Source organism: Citrus sinensis, chromosome 3 (genome assembly GCF_022201045.2).
Source record: "Citrus sinensis cultivar Valencia sweet orange chromosome 3, DVS_A1.0, whole genome shotgun sequence".
NCBI classification, from domain to species: Eukaryota; Viridiplantae; Streptophyta; class Magnoliopsida; order Sapindales; family Rutaceae; genus Citrus; species Citrus sinensis.
The window spans coordinates 36143795-36163748 of record NC_068558.1 but is presented as its reverse complement, the minus strand read 5'-3'; the positions used below and the strand labels follow the sequence as shown (position 1 = coordinate 36163748).

At 33.3% G+C, this 19954-nt stretch overlaps 2 protein-coding genes, 1 long non-coding RNA gene and 1 pseudogene across 3 annotated transcripts; 1 reads left to right on the top strand and 3 right to left on the bottom strand.

The window, feature by feature from the left end:
- The first annotated feature begins 1340 nt into the window (after positions 1–1340).
- On the top strand, positions 1341–4534 carry LOC127901134 (uncharacterized). The gene is made up of 3 exons (XR_008053243.1): positions 1341–1492; positions 4068–4330; positions 4414–4534. It is a non-coding gene; the product is annotated as an uncharacterized LOC127901134 (long non-coding RNA).
- A 1032-nt stretch (positions 4535–5566) lies between these two features.
- Positions 5567–6019, bottom strand: LOC127900805 (uncharacterized). Its single transcript, XM_052436040.1, has one exon. It carries the CDS (start codon positions 6017–6019, stop codon positions 5567–5569), a length of 453 nt encoding a protein of 150 aa, XP_052292000.1.
- Positions 6020–6142: 123 nt separating this feature from the next.
- Positions 6143–7300, bottom strand: LOC127900804 (uncharacterized). Its single transcript, XM_052436039.1, has one exon. The coding sequence runs from the start codon at positions 7298–7300 to the stop codon at positions 6143–6145; it is 1158 nt and encodes a 385-aa protein (XP_052291999.1).
- A 2625-nt stretch (positions 7301–9925) lies between these two features.
- LOC127898683 (uncharacterized) lies at positions 9926–19679 on the bottom strand (annotated as a pseudogene).
- Positions 19680–19954: the final 275 nt, after the last annotated feature.

Here is a 19954-nt window from a genome sequence, read left to right as displayed (position 1 = left end):
CACAGCAATTGCATGTCCATTTGCAGCTATAAATTAAAGATCAAAAGCAGTTCTGAGCAGCCTAAGGTTTAACGAAATTCAGAAAAATTCAACAATTAAAACCAGGCAAATGGAATGAAAGAGACCATTGACACAGTAAATACGCACATCCAAACACATTAATGTTGATGCATGCAGCATCATTTAAGAACTATTAAAGAGAAAAACCTTCAATCTGAGACAAATAATGATTGCAATAATAAACCAAAGGGATCCTAATAGTTTAATGTGAATTATGGTACATTAAGAGCTGAGCGAGGGCAGATACCGTTTTTGATATCATGCCCATCCATTGGCCATCTCTATTCTCTAAGGACCAAATTATCAAGTAAAATGTTGAACCATTCGGACACTTTTGGAATTTTCCAACAATTTTGGCCCCGATGCAAGGTACTTTCTTCTCTTTTGTTTAATCATACTTGTGAGAAATAGAAATTGGAAAGCGATGGATTGTTTGCATAATCCACGTCATGGACGGAGGGGTTTTCTCTTTGTTTGTTCTCGTTTAAATGGGAGATCTTGAAAATATGGTTGAATAGGTAGGGTATTTTAGAAATAAAAAAGGAGCTTGTAATTTTTTTTTAGTAATAATATTTGACCCCTTCAATCTTGCTCACCAGTCTCCACTATGTATTTAACATTACTAATTTCTAAAATTATTCTTATTAAAAGATGAAAATATAATTAAAAATAAATAAAAATAAAAATTTTAAAAACCCTAATCATTTTCTATTATCATTGTCATTGCCTCAAGTCACTATTATTTTTTAATTTCTTGATTCTCATACTTAAATTATTTTTTTTCTTTTTTTTTTCGATGATATTGTTTTGATTTTGATACTATTGTATCAATCTCGCCAAAATTAATTCAAAGAAATGAGGATCTTTAGTTTGCAGCTTTCAGAAAATTTTTTGGTAAGGCCAGCCTAATGATGAAGGGATGGTGGTGGACAATGATGGTAGAAGATGGCTAAGGTTTCTATAATTTATTTGCTTTTTTTTTATTTAATAAGGATAATTTTAAAAATAAAAAAGAATAATTAAAAAGTGAGGGCAGAAGGTCAAAAATAACCACTCTCTTCTTAAATTATGTCGGCATGTTTTAAGGGAGCAATTAAACAGAAAATCTTAACCGAATGCAAACCAATAAAAAACCAATTATCTCTACCTTATAATTAATTTCAGGGATTTGTCTCCGCTATACCCTAAAGGTTAGGTATTTATCCAACTACACCCCCATAATTCAAAATTTCTTTTATATACCTTTTTCAATGTGCAATTACAAAATTACCCAAATTTAATTCTTCAAATTTCAAAATCTGCCTTCACGAGCTACCATACACAACGCCTGTCCTGCTGCTGCAAGTTCATGCTCCTGCTGCTGCAAGTTCATCCACCACATTAAAAGCTACAAAATCACCGAATTAAAGGCTGGAAATTCACCGAACTAAAGGTCATTAACCACATTTACACTTATTTTTTACTTTATAAAGAGAATTTATGGTGTATAATTGTTAGGGTTATATGCATTAGGGTTTTAAAAAACAAATTACCCACATGATTTTGGTCATTATCTTACTTATTTATTAATAATCTTTCTTGCTGGTAATGTAATGAAGCTTCTTTAACTTGTGGATTTGAAATTGAAGAGAGTGAATTCATAGCTCTTTAATAATGGTTGTGGGAGTTCCTAATTAAATATTATCCTTATGAATTTTCGGGTATGGCTACACTAGTTTATGCATTAGATCTTTATATAATTTTACTTGTTGTTTGTAGTTGAACTTCATCCATGGGAATTATATATCAATTTTCTTCAGCTGCGTATGCATTCATTATGCTACAATCTGGGTTTTCTCTATTATTTGCTGTAGAACCTTTATTTTGCAATTCTAATTTATTAACAATTTGCTATTTGTTTCAGCATAAAACTATTGATAGTACACTATTAATAAATGTGTTTTGAACGACTTGTGAATTTTGAAACAATGTTGGATCATTTTATTAATTTGTTTCACTATGAGGCTATTGACTGAAGAAGTCACATAGCATTTAGGATTTGATATTATTGTGCAGCAAATGTTGTTGTATATATTTCCAACTAGTTAACTATTGGAGAATTGCCCTTTAATACACTCGTCCTAGACTTGTTTTTAGTTTTTGACAATTAGTTCATGAAGCTGTGATAAAGTCATTGAACAAATTAATTGCATTTTATTTGATTAATAATGTTAGATTAGAAAAGAGAAAAAGAGGAATAACTTGCGGTTTACAAATTTGTCAGGAAAAATATGTTACTGCCAAAATGTGTTTTTGTTACCAGTAGTTTGAAACTGGGAAGTACTTCAATGCTGAAATCACAATCTGAGAACTGAGATGCCTCTGTATAGTACCTGCAAATACTTCAATGCTGAAATCACATAAAATAGCCATAACTAAAGTTGATTCAGGAGTTGAACAATTCACTGTTGATACATCTCACTAATTAATTTGTTTCTATTTTTTTATTGATTTCGTTTAATTAATTGTATTCTACTATATGTAGTCTATGGTTGTGATTTGCAGCTCAATTTCCTTTTTTTAGTTTTTATTATAATCTAACCTCCAATGCAGTTGTGTAAAGAATTTCTTTACCTGAATTTTACCCTGGAGTCGTGTAAAGAATTCTCCAATGCAGTTGTGTAAAGCATTTATTTACCTGACTTTTACCCCGAAGTCGTGTAAAGAATTCTTTACACAACTGCTGTCGTGTAAATAATTTCTTTACCTGTCGAGTAAAGAATTTCATACACAACTGCTGTCGAGTAAAGAATTTCATACACAATTGCTGTCGAGTAAAGAATTCTTTACACGATTGTTGTTGTGTGATGAATACTTTACTCGACAGACAATCGTGTAAAGAATTCTTTACTCGACAGTAGTCGGGTATGAACACTTTACTCCACTATATTCGCATAATTAGTTCTTTACTGGACATGCGTCGGGTATGAACACTTTATTTCCAATGTTACAAAAAATCTATGGTTTATATAGTAGACTCTAGATCAATGCATGTTTTACTCGACTGTAGTCGTGTAATGAATGATTTACTTGACTGGTATGACGTGTAATTTTTATGATTGGTTTAAAATATATTATTATGTAACTTTTCAATCATTTTATATATTGATTGATAAATTTTTTTGTATTTATGCAGATGGAACCGAAGATCAAGGAATCTGAATACTTCAAAGCAAAGATTTCAAACCGATCATCACTATAGGCAGTGAAGGACATTAAAGATAAACTCTCTGAGGCGCAGAAAAATATTTTCAGGCGTTCTTGTTTCGGTCATTTTTTGGATGTGAAAGAGTTAAAGTTTTCTGCTTAGTTACTCCACAGCATATTATTGAGAGAAGTGAAATCAGATGAAAATGCAATGTGGTTTAGGATCGGACGAAAAAATATTCGATTTTCATTGGAGGAGTTTGCCTTGGTGACAGGCTTAGATTGCAGTCCATCGTATGAGCCCGATACTGAAAATAATGATGATGATTACACAACAGTTGATGAGTTCCTAGATGGAAATTGTGCAATCACAACACAAGAACTTCGTACAAAGTTCTTGCAGGCTAAGTCAATTGATGACATGAAAATGGTCAAGCTGGCCATGTTGTATTTTGTTGAGTCCGTGTTACTTGGACAGTAATTTTCTGGTATAGTCATTTTTCTGTAGCCTACTCCTTAACTTCTTAGAATAATAACAGCTAATATATTATTGTTAAATTTTTTAGAATAATTTGAGGGACAGACACAAGGTGTATCTGGGAGACCCAGATAGGGTGTGGGAAAAGGATTGTTACTGTATTGATTATGCTAATGGTGCAAAATTGGACTGTGCCACTCCTTGGAAAAATGTTTCCACTGTAAGTTTCACATTGTATGCTTAGTTTTTTACATCATATGCACTGCAAGTAGATAAAAACAGTTACCGCATTTCGTAGATATATTTACCGTTACTTGTTAAGAATATTGTCTGTATTTCGTAGGTGTATTTGCCAATATTCATGAATGATCATTGGGTTCTCGGTGTGGTCGATATACTTGGGGGCAAGATTTCTATTTATGACTCCATGATAGACTTAACAAAGGATTCAGTTTTGGTGAGACAATTGCTGCCTGTTGCAGACATGATACCTCTGGTACTTCAGAAGATAGCATATCACGAAACACATCCAGACTGTAGTAAGGTTATTTCTAAAATTCCTTGGCCCATCGTGCGAGTGCGTGACATCCCGCAACAAAAATCAGGGTATGTACTATATATATAATGTGTTTTGAACATAATAATAAGAATGATGATTTTTAACAATTGATTTATATGAATTTTTTTAGTGGTGACTGTGGAGCATTTTTGTTGCGGTACTTGGAGGTCCTAGCCCATGGACTTGATGTCAATTCATACTGCCAACAAGATCATGTTACACAATTTCGACAAGCCTTGGCTGTAAAATTATTTGGGCATAGGTCATGGAAAAAAACTTTGTAGTGTCATTTTTTAGACTATGAGATGTAATAGTTATAATGAGGATGTTGTTGATATTTGATGTCATTAAAGATAATTGACAGCATTAATATATTTTATTTCTTTGTTAATTATATTAATGATAGATAAGATAGTTTGTACAATCTATGTGATATAACAGGATTGCCATATATGCACAGGGAATACACTGTAAGAAAATACATGACTGCAGTCGGGTATTTGCACAGATACACGACTGCAGTCAGGTATTTAAAAATAAACATGACAAGCTCTCTGTGACAAAATACTCGACTGAAGTCGGGTATTTGCACAGATACACGATTGCAGTCGGGTATTTAGAAATAAACATGACAAGCTCTCTGTGACAAAATACTCGACTGCAGTCGGGTATTTGCACAGATACACGACTGCAGTCGGGTATTTGGAAATAAACATGACAAGCTCTCTGTGACAAAATACTCGACTGCAGTCGGGTATTTGCACAGATACACGACTATCGTCGAGTATTTGCACAGATACACGATTGTAGTAGAGTATTTAGAAATAAACATGACTAGTTCTGTAACAGCCAAAATACACGATTGTACTTGGGTATGTGCACAGAATAAAAACTCTTTTTAATCATTCATTATATTGATGACACAATCAATATAGATTTTAAACATATCAAACTTCAAATAAATGAAACTAACTATAGTCCGGTTGCCTATCAAATAACATAAATCCAATACTTATTGAAATCGTAAATAAGTCGTAATACAATAGAAGTTGTTTAACATTCATCATAAATTTTTGGCATATTCAACCCAAACACTCGGTCTATATTTTATAAGCCTCTGGTCGCCTCCTTTCAATACTTATTCTTAGAAAGTCACACAAACACGGTTATTCATCTACGAAACAAAAAGATAGAAATTTATCACTAAATATGAAAGATATTAAAAAAATTAAAACAACAAAAATTAACAAGTATATAAGGTTCATAGTAGTACATGTGCTTGTTTATGTTTCATTCGGTCTAACTACGGGCTCATTGCTAGACAGTGGGATTGGTACACTGCAAGTTAGTCGATTATGTCCTTGAGAACCACACCTACCACACTTACGGCGCAACTTCTCTTCGCCTTGTGATGGTATCCTAATTTGTTGTGGCCGACCCTTTTTCCGCTTTTCCACAGGGGGCAAAACCTCATTACTTTGCACTTCTTCTGAAACCTCCCATTCTTCTTCTGTGCCAACAGGATATATTGTTTCTGCGTATGCTGCAACCCATGCTTCACTGGAATAGTAACGAGAACACATGTCATATACAGACAATGTTTCTTGATACCTACAAACAGCTAATGCATGTTCACAAGGTAATTGATCGAGTTGAAATTCCCGACAACTGCATGTCTTGTCAAGAATGTTGACGTGATCATTAAGGTCACCATCTTTAACAATAAATTCATACATATTTAGTGGCACCACTTTATATGTACGGGAATTCTCAGATTTTGTTAACAACTCCTTTTCAACCCATTTTGTAAGTCGTGTGTGACAATTAACTGCCTCTTCTCGCCTATCACAAAACCACTCTCATAGCTTATCAATGATCGAATCCAATAACTTGTGAATGGGCAACTGTCGGGGGTTTTTAAGAACAGAATTCATGGATTCTGCTATGTTTGTTGTCATAATACTATAATGCAACCCATCAAAATGAGAACGAGCCCACTTCTCATACCCTGCATCTTGAAGATATTTTACAACTCTTTCATCGACCTTTTGTATCTCATTCATAAAGTAATTAAAATGTTGTGGTCGATAAGCTTTTGCAGCTAGTTCAACAATTGCACCTACCTCGATTTCTTTAAACTTAGCTCGCAAGTTTTGCTTTAAATGGTGCGTACAAATACCATATACAGCATTTGGGAATGCGATGTTAACATTTTTTTGGATACTTGGGTGCCTATCAGAAATGAAAACCAAATTAGGAACTTCACCTATTGCTACTTTTAACTTCATTAGAAACCATCCCCATGATGCATCATTCTCACTGTCACCAACACCAAATGCAACAGGATAAAGTTGATTGTTACCATCAAGTGCTGTCGCAATGAACAAAGTTCCTTTAAATTTTTCCTTCAAGAACGTGCCATCAATTGCAATGACTGGCCTTATTGATGAAATAAATCCATGTATACAACCCCCAATTGCCATAAAAAAATATTTAAAGTTATTTGCATTGTCAACTTCAAGAAACGTGCAGGTGCCCGAATGTTTCTTCTTTAACATTTCCATGTATAAAGGGAGTAACTTGAATGAATCCTCAGGCGTGCCTCTAACTTTCTCCATTGCATATTCTCTTGCTTTCCATGCCTTGTGATAACTTATTTCATACCCAAACTGTTTCTGAAAATCTTCTCTGATATCACCAGGCCTATATGAGGATGAAGCACCATCAAACTTATGACAAATCTTATGCCCGATAAGTTTAAATGAAGCATGACGATGATCTCTCTTACGGACATCAAGTGCACAACTATGGATACTATAGTACTTTGTGATTTTAAACATATTCAAACTTCCAAACTTCATAGCACGAAGTCGCCACTTACAAGTATCGTCAACACACTTAACAACAAGAATATTCTTCCCCGACTTAAAGGTTTTAAACTCAAAATTTTTCCTTAGAGCTTCCATAAAAAGCACTTGTTGCAACTCTTCTTTCGAACTAAACAATTTTTTTCCCATTAACCAATCACTATCACCAACAACTTCCGTAGATGGCAAGTTAATAGTATTAGAATGCGAGTTATCAGTGTCGAATGAACTGCTTCATGCAAACAAATTAACTCTAGGCATATATCTATTATTGGAATGTGCTACATTCCCCAGTGTTGGATCACTAATTGTTATCCCATCAACATCATCATGAACAATAACATTCACATTTTCCTCATTTGACCTTCTATCATTGGGTTGTGTTTCAGGAATAAATTCGAATATTGACTGATCTTCAACAACAAAATTGTTTGGGCTTAAACATTCACCTTCGACATATGGCTCAACAGGTTCTTCTGGACAGCTATCTGGCCCGAAATTAGGGTCCACATGAGTAATAGGGGTCACCAAAATCTGTTTTCTTTGGTAGGTAATGCAAAGAGGAATCTTCAACTCAGCTCCACTAATTGTTTCCTCTAGAAAATAATCTACATCATCATCATTCATAATTGGGACGGGCGGCATTGGATCAAATGTTTTGAGCTTGAACTTCATTTCAATATCAAATTCAGAAATATCAATACAAATAACCCGAGATACTTTTTCTATCAATTGTGCATACGTTGTAGAACGGGGCACCATGATCCCTCTTGCCTCCATACTATTAAATCTATAATGGTCGTTTTGCTCAATCCATTCACCACAAAACATAATAGGCACACGTACTGAAGTCATTTCCTGTAATAATACAACAATTGATTATACAACAAATACAAAAATAAAATCAAACAAGATTTATAATGAAGTGTGGATCTGTCTGCCTATTTACACGACTGACGTCGTGTAATTGATAGTTTACACGACAATAGTTGTGTAACTTGCTAAAATACACAACTATAGTTCTGTAAACAGTCAGATGATATATTTAATAAAATATAACTGTAATCTTTGTACTAACAGAATGCTAAGTGTCATAACAACTACTATATCTTTCAAACTTGCACGATTGTTGTCGTGTAAATTCATACATACATGACAGAAGTCGTGTAAGTTGCAAAAATACATGACTCAGTAAATAATCAAAGGACATATTTCTTCTTAAAAAAATGTTGGGATCTCATACCAATTGGAGCATTTTACATATATACACAATTATAGTATGTAAGTTTATACGTATACGCTAGTAGTCGTGTAACTTATTAACACACACGACTATAGTCCAATAATAGTAAAATGATATATATAGTGAAAAATATATATTTTTTGAACCAATAGAATGATAAGGTGTCATAACAATTGAATTTTTTTTTTGCATATTTTCACGACTACAGTCGTGTAAATACATAAACACACGACTGCTGTCGTGTATGTCGGGTGCAGAAAAAAAATTTGACAACAACTTCAGATTTTAACGAATGTAGTTATAAAATCCATCAAATAACAGTCATATAATGCAAATGTAATGAAAATATGAGTTGCTTTAGTGTTTATCACAAACCAAACAAAACCCTAAAAATAATATAATGTCAACAAATTGAATAGATAGCCCAAAATAAAAAATAAAAAGTTTCAAATACCTTATTCATTGGATGAATAATACACCCAGCTGCAAACAAAAATCTCAGTGCATTAGCTGTTTGTGAGTGCCGATTTTGAGTGTAGTGTGAGTTTTTGGTGTGTGGAGTAAAAAGTGAAGTAAAGAGTTGTGAGTTGTGTGTGTGTTTTATATTTTTCTTTAGGGACATTTTAGACAATGTACCACATAAAAAGGCATATTTAGATAATTTTCAAGCATGGGGTATATTTAACTAAATACCCTACTTTTAAGGCATATTTAATTAAAAACCCCGAATAATTTATGCAATTATTAGATAGTTTTAATGAGCTTCTAGCCCCTAGCAATCATTTGCAGCTCTTAATAGAATTTTGCATATTAAAACATGATCACAGTGATCAATGGCGGACACAGAAACTTAAATTAGGGGGGACTTGTTTTAAAAAAATTTATTTAATTTTGAATTTTTTTTAATGTTCATTTGAATACATTTTAAATCTCATAAATTCAAATTCCATTACTTTCTTTTAAATTCTAAATAGAAACTTAAATTAAGGGGGGTTTATTTCAAAAAAATTTATTTAATTTTAGGTTTTTTTTATATTCACTTGAATACATTTTAAATCTCATAAATTCAAATTCCATTAGTTTCTTTTAAATTCTAAACAATAATAGTAATAAATTATTTATTTTAAATGCATGAAAGTATCATTTTTCTAAGTAGTTTCATAAAATATTTAAAAATAATAATGTGACTATTGAGATTTGAACTAAGACTTTAAAAATATCAAATAACACTCTCATCATTAAACTACAAGTATGTTATTATATGAAAAATGTGTTTAATTTTTTTTTAATTAATTCTTTCAAAAGGAGCTTAGGATACATTTAAAAAAAAAAATTAATAACCCAAAAGTCCCTCCTGAGCCTTAATTAGATCTGCCCATGACGATGATACCTACTCTTTACAATGTGTCAATAATGGTGATACATGATCTTTACGTTCGGGTTTCATTGATCACCCAAAGAATACATTTTAATTCCTAGATTCAAGTGATGTCAAGAATATGACGATATTGGAATGAAAAAGGAGAGAGAAAAGAGAAAAAAGAGATTGAATTTCACATATCATGCCTAAAGAACAACGCCGCCCGTCTTCCTCATTGATGTTCCTTTCCTTCAATGGAACACGTAAGTTTAAAAGAAAAAAACTTTGGACATGAGCATAGATGAGAACTTTTGGGTCACCTATAATCTGAGCATTATAATCAACAAATGTACACATTGTGCTGTACTTTCAGCGTCTGCTAACTCTGGTTCTCAAACAAGGTTAGGGAGCCCATTGAGTACGCGTGCGTAAGACAATTTCAATGCTGAGCTTCAAGTGTCTTCCACAAATATACGGCTCTTCTTATTATTGGATCGGCTGAAAAACCTTCTGCATAAGCACTTATGGCAGTCAACAGGCTTGTGAATTCTCCCCATTATCCTGTACCAGTCATGATTTACTTTCGGCTCAAAAAGGATTCACAGTCTTTGTAATCTACTCTTAAAACCAGATTTCTTAAAAGTGCAGAAGTTCTGATACTACGCAAGAAGTCAAGGAGTTTCAATGGACTGAGGAAACCTTACACAATGCATTGTCATTTTTGTTAAAAACCTAGCAAATGCCAAGAACCAACAAGATAACCAGTGCAAAGGTAGCAAGAGCTTATGAAATTTAAGTGCACTACAGCTTTAAATGGCAAAGGAACCTTCCCAATTTTTTGAGATGCTGTCAAAATGTAATAGCTAAACTCATAAAGTCAAATCAATCTTCAGCTAAAAGGTGAATTCATTGACAGTGCAAGTATGCAAACTGTGTGTGTGTAACTTATAATAGTAACTAGACACTTTTTCCAAAATTATGGAACTGCTAGATTTCAGAAGATTGGCTTCGGTAGCCCAGTGCATATGTAACATTCAATGTCCGTCTGGCTAAACGAAACTGATCTAAGAAAACCCATGAAAGACCTTAATTTAGACAGGACTCAAAACTGCTGGTTAACATGGCAAAAAGCTTTAACAAGCGATTAGTAAACAAGTCATACAGTGATTAAATAACTAACATCCCTCAAGTGATTAGTACAAACCTCTGGTTTTTTAAATGCAATATCTCCAGTAGTAAATGGTACCATGCAGAATGGAAGATCACAGCGTAGCAATGCCTGGCATAATATAATTCTAAATATCAAATAAAGCTGGTACAATATATGTTCTAGGCAATCACAATCATGAGATTGGCTATACTATCTCATCCAGAACGTAATGCAACATAAGTCAAAGAGTGTTCATATTGCAATAGCAGTAACTTCCTGCTGGTAGAAATTTCCAGCATCAAATAGAAACCATCCAGGTTGAGTTGAATAGGGATATGGAAGGTAGCATTTTTGACAACAAATTGTTGACAGATAGAACGCTTGTACCATTAGGAAACAACATTGTTGTATAACCTTAACTTATGAATTACATTAAGTAGAATTTAAAAAATATGATGAGATTACTAGAGAAATTAAAAAGATCATATTTAAACAAGATAACAGGTGGAAGAACAAGCAATAACAATTACCAAGTTCTTGCTTTGAACAGCTTGATCGGCAAAAGTTATCTATGCCTGCATGAGATAAAGGAACAAAAGGTTTTCAACCATGATTTTACTATAAATTGTGATCATAAAACACCATAAGGGTAAGTGAAAGAAAGATGAGGATTTATCAACCATTTTAATTGTATGCCATCAGGATCATTTAAAATTTAATCAAGTAAAAGCAGCAAATATCAAGCTGAATCAGAACCGACTTAAAGCCAATGTATTGGAACTGCCTTTTGGGGTTAAATTGTCAAGACATAAATTTGATAGACACTTAGATCCATACTGCATAATCAGTAAATGTCTGTTTGTCACTGGGGGTACTTTTCTATCCAACAAGAATCCTAAGCACATCATTAAGCCTGGATGACCATATAAATTCAATTACAGAGGCATTAATTGGAGACTTATGGTCAACTAGACTAGAACAAGCTACATCTAATGACCCAATTCACCCCACTCACTAAAAAAGCAAGAAAATGAAATAAATAAATAAATATCTAAAATCCTGATTAATGTTATAACTAGTTAATGCTACCTTTCTCATAAGGTCCTCCTCAACTTGATCAACACATTGCAACAAATTCTCCAATGATCCTACGCACGAAAGTACCAGCAAGTCAGGATATCAAGAAAAAATAATTTCAAGGACTGGCAAGAGAGTTAAATTATTAAAAAAAAAACACAAATTTGGCATTAGTCTGCTCAACTACAGAGGAAACTATATAATCTGCAGTAAACAAGATTACCCAAAATTCTATCAAAGCGCTAGTTTAGAACCAATACACTTGTGTTGTAGAGTTTGATTCATGGATATGCTATGGTCTAAACTTTCCAGTGTACCTAATACTATTCCTTTCTTTTCTCGAAATATTTACTAACCTAAATAGAAGAAAGTAAATTATTGTATTATCCATTCTAGGCCTCTAGCAGTAAGACAAAAAGGAGATGTAAAATAAAATTAAACCATGCTCTAGGGGTGCATGAAACTCAAATTTCAGATGTTGATAGAAATTTTCACCAGTTTCATGTTATAAAGAATGCAGCTCTATGTACACCTTGCTCTCACATTTCAGAAAAAACATTCTACATTACAAACCAACATACCAAATTTAGTAATCAGTTGCACCACACGAACTTCTCCAATCCCTTCAACTCCTGCATTGATAAAGTAAAAGTGCATCAATCAATAGAATTTAAGGCTTGGTTGGATCTTGAAATATATAAGTGAAAAAGAAGTTAGTTATTAACATATTAAAATTTGCTTCCTTTCTGAAGCAATCCAAAGCAATTGTTTCTTTCCCTCACTCGTTCCAAAACCCAAGTAGTGCCTGAATGTGATCATATCTTACATTTGGAAAGTTCAAGCTTTAGAGATAACTAAGAAGCACGTCAAGATATCAGGAGTTGTTGAAAAGCTTGGGCTCTATCAAACTTTTAGTTTCAGAAAGGGATATGAAGTACCAAAAATTATAAAACTCTCAAGGACTTCAAGCTGCAGCAGTGCTTTCTTATGGCTTTAGGATTTTGCTTTAATCATGCCTTAAATCTTTTTCTTTCCTTTTCTTTCCTCACCTCCTTCCAGGAGGTTATCTTTGGTAAATTACTTTCTCTACTTAAATAATTATTAAGCAGTATCAAAGAACATATAGACTACATACATCTATTTTGAAGAAAAAGAGGGAAAATTAACAAATATAAAAAGTACAATTGACTAAAGCACTGTAGTTCAAATATAAGATAAGACGTGAATTAATAATCCTTTGCAAGCAAATTCTAGGACTCAATGTTTCATTTATAATTTCATCATACAATCTGCATATTTTTTCTATAAAAGATGATTAGTTGAACACAGAAAACTGCACCATTTATAGAGAAACAGCAATTTACTGAAATAAGACATTAATGCCAGGCTGAAATTTGTGAACACAACCTTTCAAAAAAAAATATAACAAAAATTGACGGACACAAACATGTTGTAGTCTATTTGTTGCAAATAGCATTGCCTAACTCATCATTTTGAGCTTATGACTAATGCATGAGCAACTGAACAATCAAACTTGATGTAAATTGCAATATCGAACGAACTTCGGCATTCAAATGGAGAGAACTTGAAGCAGTAAATTACTCCCATGACATAATAGACTAGTGCCTGGAATATTATCAGCTTTGTCACCCACAAGATAAATCACATCAACGAACTGTGAAGGTTTCAATTCTCCATACTTTCTAGCAAAATCCTCCATCCCAAATGAAGCCATGCTGAGCAACCAAAACCATAAACAAAAAGCCCAGATTAATAAGAGGAATATATGTGTGTGTGTGTGTGTGTCTGTGTGTGGCGTGCGTGCAAAAAAGACACATAACCACACAAATAGAGATAGAGATATTATTTAAAAGAAAAACCAAGTTTTGTTAGCAAGCCGAAAGCAAAAACAACCAAGATACTTCTACAGAAAAAAGCACAAAAGGAAAGAAAGACCCCAAAAAAAAATGTTTCACACTCTAAATCACTAATCCTCAAAGGCAACTTTTTCAAAAAATAATCTTTTATGCTCAGATGTAACAGTTCTCAGAAGCAACAAAGTTTACAACTACAAAATTTGAAAATGAAAAAAGATGATTATGATGATGATGGTTTACAATACTGGTTAAGTTTAAGGCTGAAAGGATGCTACTTAGATGTCAAGAAAAGTATGCAAGATGCGAGATATACTAAAATTATTTTCAAAAAGATGATAATGGTTTAGAATTCTGGTTAGATTTAAGTCGAAAGCAAGCTACTTAGATGTCCAGAAAACAATGCAGGATGTGAGATATACTAAAATTTTTACTAATAGTGAACATTCTGAACTAAAGGATTTGGTGAGATGCGCCATCTGTTCATCATCATGATTCCTTAACCTAGCATGAGATGCAATTTGGAATACAGAGGTTTATCGCAGAAAATTTTTATGTACTCAATAAAGGAAAAAGCAAAAGGTATTCATAAAAACAGGGGAAAACAAAAACATATAATAGAAATTGAAACTTATTCGTTACTTAATACATCAAACTTTTAAATAATTGATGCAAAGTTTTAGAAGATTTATACTAACTCAAATCCACGAGGTGCAATCCGTAGAAGACATAATGAATGTGAGAGAATCTGGGAGTCTTTATTTGGGGAGACAACTTGTATCTGTCAGAAGAAAAATTAAATCAAGAGGAAATGTTAAGAGTGGGGATTTCAGAAAAGAATATACAGGAGGAAAACTGTTATTATATTATGATGCCTCTTATTTGTTCCCAAGAAAATTATGCCTCTTTGATAAAATAAACTACAAACATACAACTGTCAGATTTTTTTTTTTTTAGGGGAGTAAAACTTTAAACTGGGGAAAACAAAATACAGTAGGAAATATGGTAGTGTGATGGCCCCTCTCAATTTAGAAAATTGCTTCTTTTCAAAGAAACAAGAAATTTTGTTCAAAAGAAAGAAAGATGCCGGAGGTGGGCAAAAAGTCCAAGGGAAGAGAATCAATACAGCAAAAAAGCTCAAAGGACCAAACTTATAAAATAACGGCTTCCCAATTTTCCTTAATTAAAAGAATGGAATTTTCTTGAATTCAATTGACATCAAGGACCAAAGTGAAGCAAGGAGAAAAAAAGAAAAAAGAAAAAGGCATTGTTCAACAAATTTTATTTAAAAAAAAAAAAGGCATCATTCTCGACCTCTTCCCTAGCTTCTTAAAAAATTCTCGACTTTCTTTCCGATCAAATAACCCGAAAACTTGCCAAACCACCAGACTTCTGCAATACAGTTTCCTTTTTACCCCCCCGCAAATTGCACAATAATTCTAAAAATTATTGCCTTTCTTTTTTTAATAACCCAAAAATTCCATTATGCAAGCACCAAAAACTTAACTAGGGAGAATTTCAGAAACCCTACAGCTTCTAATGGACAGGAGGACTGTGGGAAGAATAAATCTCAACGAGGTGGCATCAAGGGGTTTCAATCCTCTGACCTCTTGGTTATATATTAATCCAGTAACATTACATGAAAGTTTTCTCCCCAGAAGAGGGTAAGGGAAGGAATGTTCAGATTAAGAGTACATTAAAGAAAAGGCAAAAAACAAATCAAGTAGCTATTTTTGTTTTTTTTGGGGGGGGGTAGGAGAAGAAAATATTTTTCAACAAGTTATCAATCTTCTAATGCATCAAAATTAATCCAGGTAGGAACGTGAGCATTTTTTAACAATTACAAGCAGAGTTAACCACCTTAAACCCATCATCAACACTCCTCACAGCCAATTTCCCAATCACATCGTCAGCTTCCACACCAGGTACCTGCCTTTGAGTAAGCTCTCATGACTAGGTTCCAAAGACTGACAGGGTCGACTAACCATAAGCATCTTCATACATGATATTTACCTCAATCACCTTAATGGACATAGCCTTGATGGATGCTTTCAAATATTGAAGCCCCTGGACCATAGTATCAGGTGTAGGGGGACGATTGTTCTTGTATGAAGGGTATAGAGTATGACGAAAGTTCATGCCTTCAAAAAGATTAAGAATATATATTATCAGACATAATATACTACTTTTGAAAAGAGTTATCAAATTTGTACAATATTACATACCCAAAAATATAAAGACCATAAATTTTATATATATATACACTAAGAAATAATTAAATTCAAAATGAACTAATAGAAGAAGAAGACAAATCAACAGACAAACAGGAAATAAGACAAAAGGTCAAAGCTGTAAAAGATACAATAGTCTACTGAGTTAGTGAAAGAGGTAAGGCAGATGTGCAGCTTAGACAAGTCTAATCGTTAAGAGAGAAGTAAAATAATAAAAGAAAAACAGGAGCAATTATGTAAATTTGATTTTGTGGGTTTTTCGCAATTGTAGTACCAAAGTTAAGACCTTTCATGAATTCCTTTGTGAAAGCCTGGAGAAACCGATGCGTGATCAGGGGACTTGTTCCAGCTGACATGACTTGTAAAGAGTACAATTTTATAGAAATATTCCACAGCATGCAGGATATGACAGCCATATACTGCAACTCGCTGGCAATATGAAAGAGACAAGTCCAGATAACAAAGATTATGGAAATGTTACGTTCAACCTTTATTCTTTGCCAAGGGAAGTAACTTTAGAGGAGAACTAGCACATTTCCAGAGAAGAAAATTTTAACAGAAAAGAAAAGCTGAAGGTTCAGTAGATTCAGAGAAAGCAAAGACATCCAGTGACTCCATAGGATGCTGAGCATTTTCAATGCCAGAACCAGCCATCATGCATGTTTAGTATTGTGCAATCCCCAATCTAAATAGGTCAAGGTACATATCAGTGCAACCAACAAAGTAGCATCACTCGAGTATTAAGGATCTCTATTAGGCACACCGCATACTACCAAATTCTCAGGGATTTTATGGCATATGAACTACAGATGTATATATTTATTATGCTAAAATGCAACTTAAATCAATTGTTGGACATTTCTCTCACACAATTAAAGCATATTTCTTCTGAAGAATAACCATCAAAAAATACATTTGTCTCTATAAGATATGAGCTCAAGTTTCAGAGAATTTTTCCATATCCACCAAATTCACACTGAAGACATAACATTTCATGTCCAGCATTTCTTCTGAAAATAACCATCAAAAAATACATTTGTCTCTATAAGATATGAGCTCAAGTTTCAGAGAATTTTTCCATATCCACCAAATTCACACTAAAGGCATAATATTTCATGTCCAGCACGTTTGGTCAAGATAACATAGTGATTTGCCCCATAACTAGTGTTATTTCTCCTCTGACCCACAAAACGGTACATGTAGCATCCAATAAGATAAGACGACACCTTGACTATAATAGTGTCTAGTTGCACTAACATTCAACAGCAATATAAAAGAAGCACAACTCCACCGGTAGAACATTACATACTTATCCAACAACTAACAGAAAAACACAATTTGAAACACCCAATGTTCAGTTAACAATCTATTCAAAGATAAAAAAAAAATGTTCAGTTAACGATAAAGAATGATAGCCATAATTTCTACACATCAATGCTATGACTAAAGCCAAGATTGTGCGCCCAACGATATACTTCATACAGGCTCTAGGGTGATTTTACGAACTAATAGGTTGGAGCGCAAGCTTCAAGTATTGGTTACGCCTCTTCCTTTAAGCTGATTGTGAAATATGTCCACGGAACTCTCTACAATTAGTATTCATAATTTATCAGAGTCTGATGAATAACCTCCATTCATTAGTCTCTGGTGAATAGATTGTCAAACCAGAGTCAATAAAGAACTGCTATGCTCACCACAATATCAGAAAGTATAACCCCAAAGCACCTGAAGTTGTAGAGACATAACCAATCCATCAGATGTTTCAGGAACAGAGTTCTCAAATTCACCAATTTCATTACCATGACCGGAGGGATTAATAAATTATAAACCGCCACAACAACGATGAGGTTGCACAAGCCTAAATGAGGATGGGATGTCACTAAACAACTCTAGCCTTCTGAAGCTACGGTAATCAAGCTGATCAGATAACTCCAGCAAAAGCGTTAAACTGACATGATCTATTGAAAATTTCTTTCCTTTGGCACCTAGATATAAATCCTCACTTCCATTTATATCTTTAGAAAAGAAGAAGAGTAAGATTTAAGAGGAAAAAAGAAGTGGCATCTTGTGCTAAAGAAGACTACATGTTCTTTTTCACAATTAAATAAAATTACTCTGTATGATTTTCTAGTCATTTATACTTTATTAAATAAAAAAATTTATAAAAGTTTCGGGACAATGTTAAATAATTAATTATCAAATTAAAGAGATTTTTACTTTTTACATAGGATCCACATCAGGAAAAAAATTTTAAATAAATTCATCAGAATATTTAGGTTGTACTATGACGGATATGACAACACAGACGGAATAGGTTTAAGAAAATACATCTGAGGACAGCTGGACACAAAAACCTTTAAGTATAAAAACACTATTTCTGAAAGACAAATAGAATTTAGAATAGAATGTAAACCAGCTTATACTGACCAAACATAATGCGTTTGAGGGAATTAAACAGGCCTAGCAATTGACAAAACAAAGAATTAGATATAAAATGTCCCAAAATTTTTTAGCTCACCATCATGATCGAACACCACCAGAAAGGAGGAAAAAAGGAACAATAAACTAATAAGAAGAACTCCAATAAAAAATGAGAAAAAAAATTAGAAATATACAATACCAAAAAAATAATATAAATGACACAGCAAAACTGTGAGAAAGAACATTATTTTGCTAATTTCAACTCATAAGGCATGACTTTTCCGTCATGACAACTAAAATTTGGAAGCAAAGATACAGGCATAAGCATTCTAGTTTGGGCTTTTGTAATAAACAAACATATACAATAAACTGCTATATACATTTTTACTTATGGAAGAATCATATAACGTCAAACAATAATCAAGCAAGTATTTGAAACTTTCATGACTTTTTATACCACCCTCATGGAACAACCTTAAGAATAAAAAAGTTATCTATTTACAGCCCAAACTGAACACTGAACAACCAACCATTAAACATCTTCTACCCTGTGTAGACTGAACAAGGCACACATATCACATGCTAAAATTTTAATTTAAGATGAAAAACGACAGATACAATTAACCTACATAAATCATACAGCATCAGATAGCTACAGTGAAGTAACTTCCTATTCCTATTTAAAACATTAAAAGAAGGCTCATAACACTAGCAAGAATTCTTCCAATGTTTATGAATTTTGTTTAATATATACTTTCAAGAGTTACCTTTCTGGATTGGGACGATGAAAGACAGGCTAATCAAATCTCTTGATATTAAACAAGGCGTTTCCAGTTCTCTGAGGCTTTGAGCAATCTTTTCTAAAGCAATATAGACTTCTCCAGAAGGAATGGATGCGAAGACTCAAAGACTGCTGATAAGCCATTAATCTAAGCAATTAGACTATGGCATGGCATGGTAAAAGAGACTTCAGGGTTGCAATAACCTGAAATTCCAGAATCAGACTGCAGATAAGAAGAAAAACATAAAAGTTACAGTAAATAGAAGCACCAAAACCAAAGGTTGAGTGGTAAAGGTATCCTGGATTCAGTCCTTTGGTAGGGGCTGGCAGTATTCCCCAGTTTAGAACTCAGCGAATATAGTACAGACGCAGGGATTTGTCCCCGCTATAACGCTAAAGGTTAGGTATTTATCAACTACACCCTCATAATTCAAAATTTCTTTTATATACCTTTTTTAATGTGTAATTACAGAATTACCCCAATTTAATTCTTCAAATTTCAAAATCTACCTTCACAAGCTACCATACACAACGCCTGCTGCTGCAAGTTCATCCATCACATTAAAGGCTACAAAATCACCGAATTAAAGGCTGGAAATTCACCGAACTAAAAGGTCATTAACCACATTTACACTTATTTTTTACTTTATAAAGAGAATTTATGGTG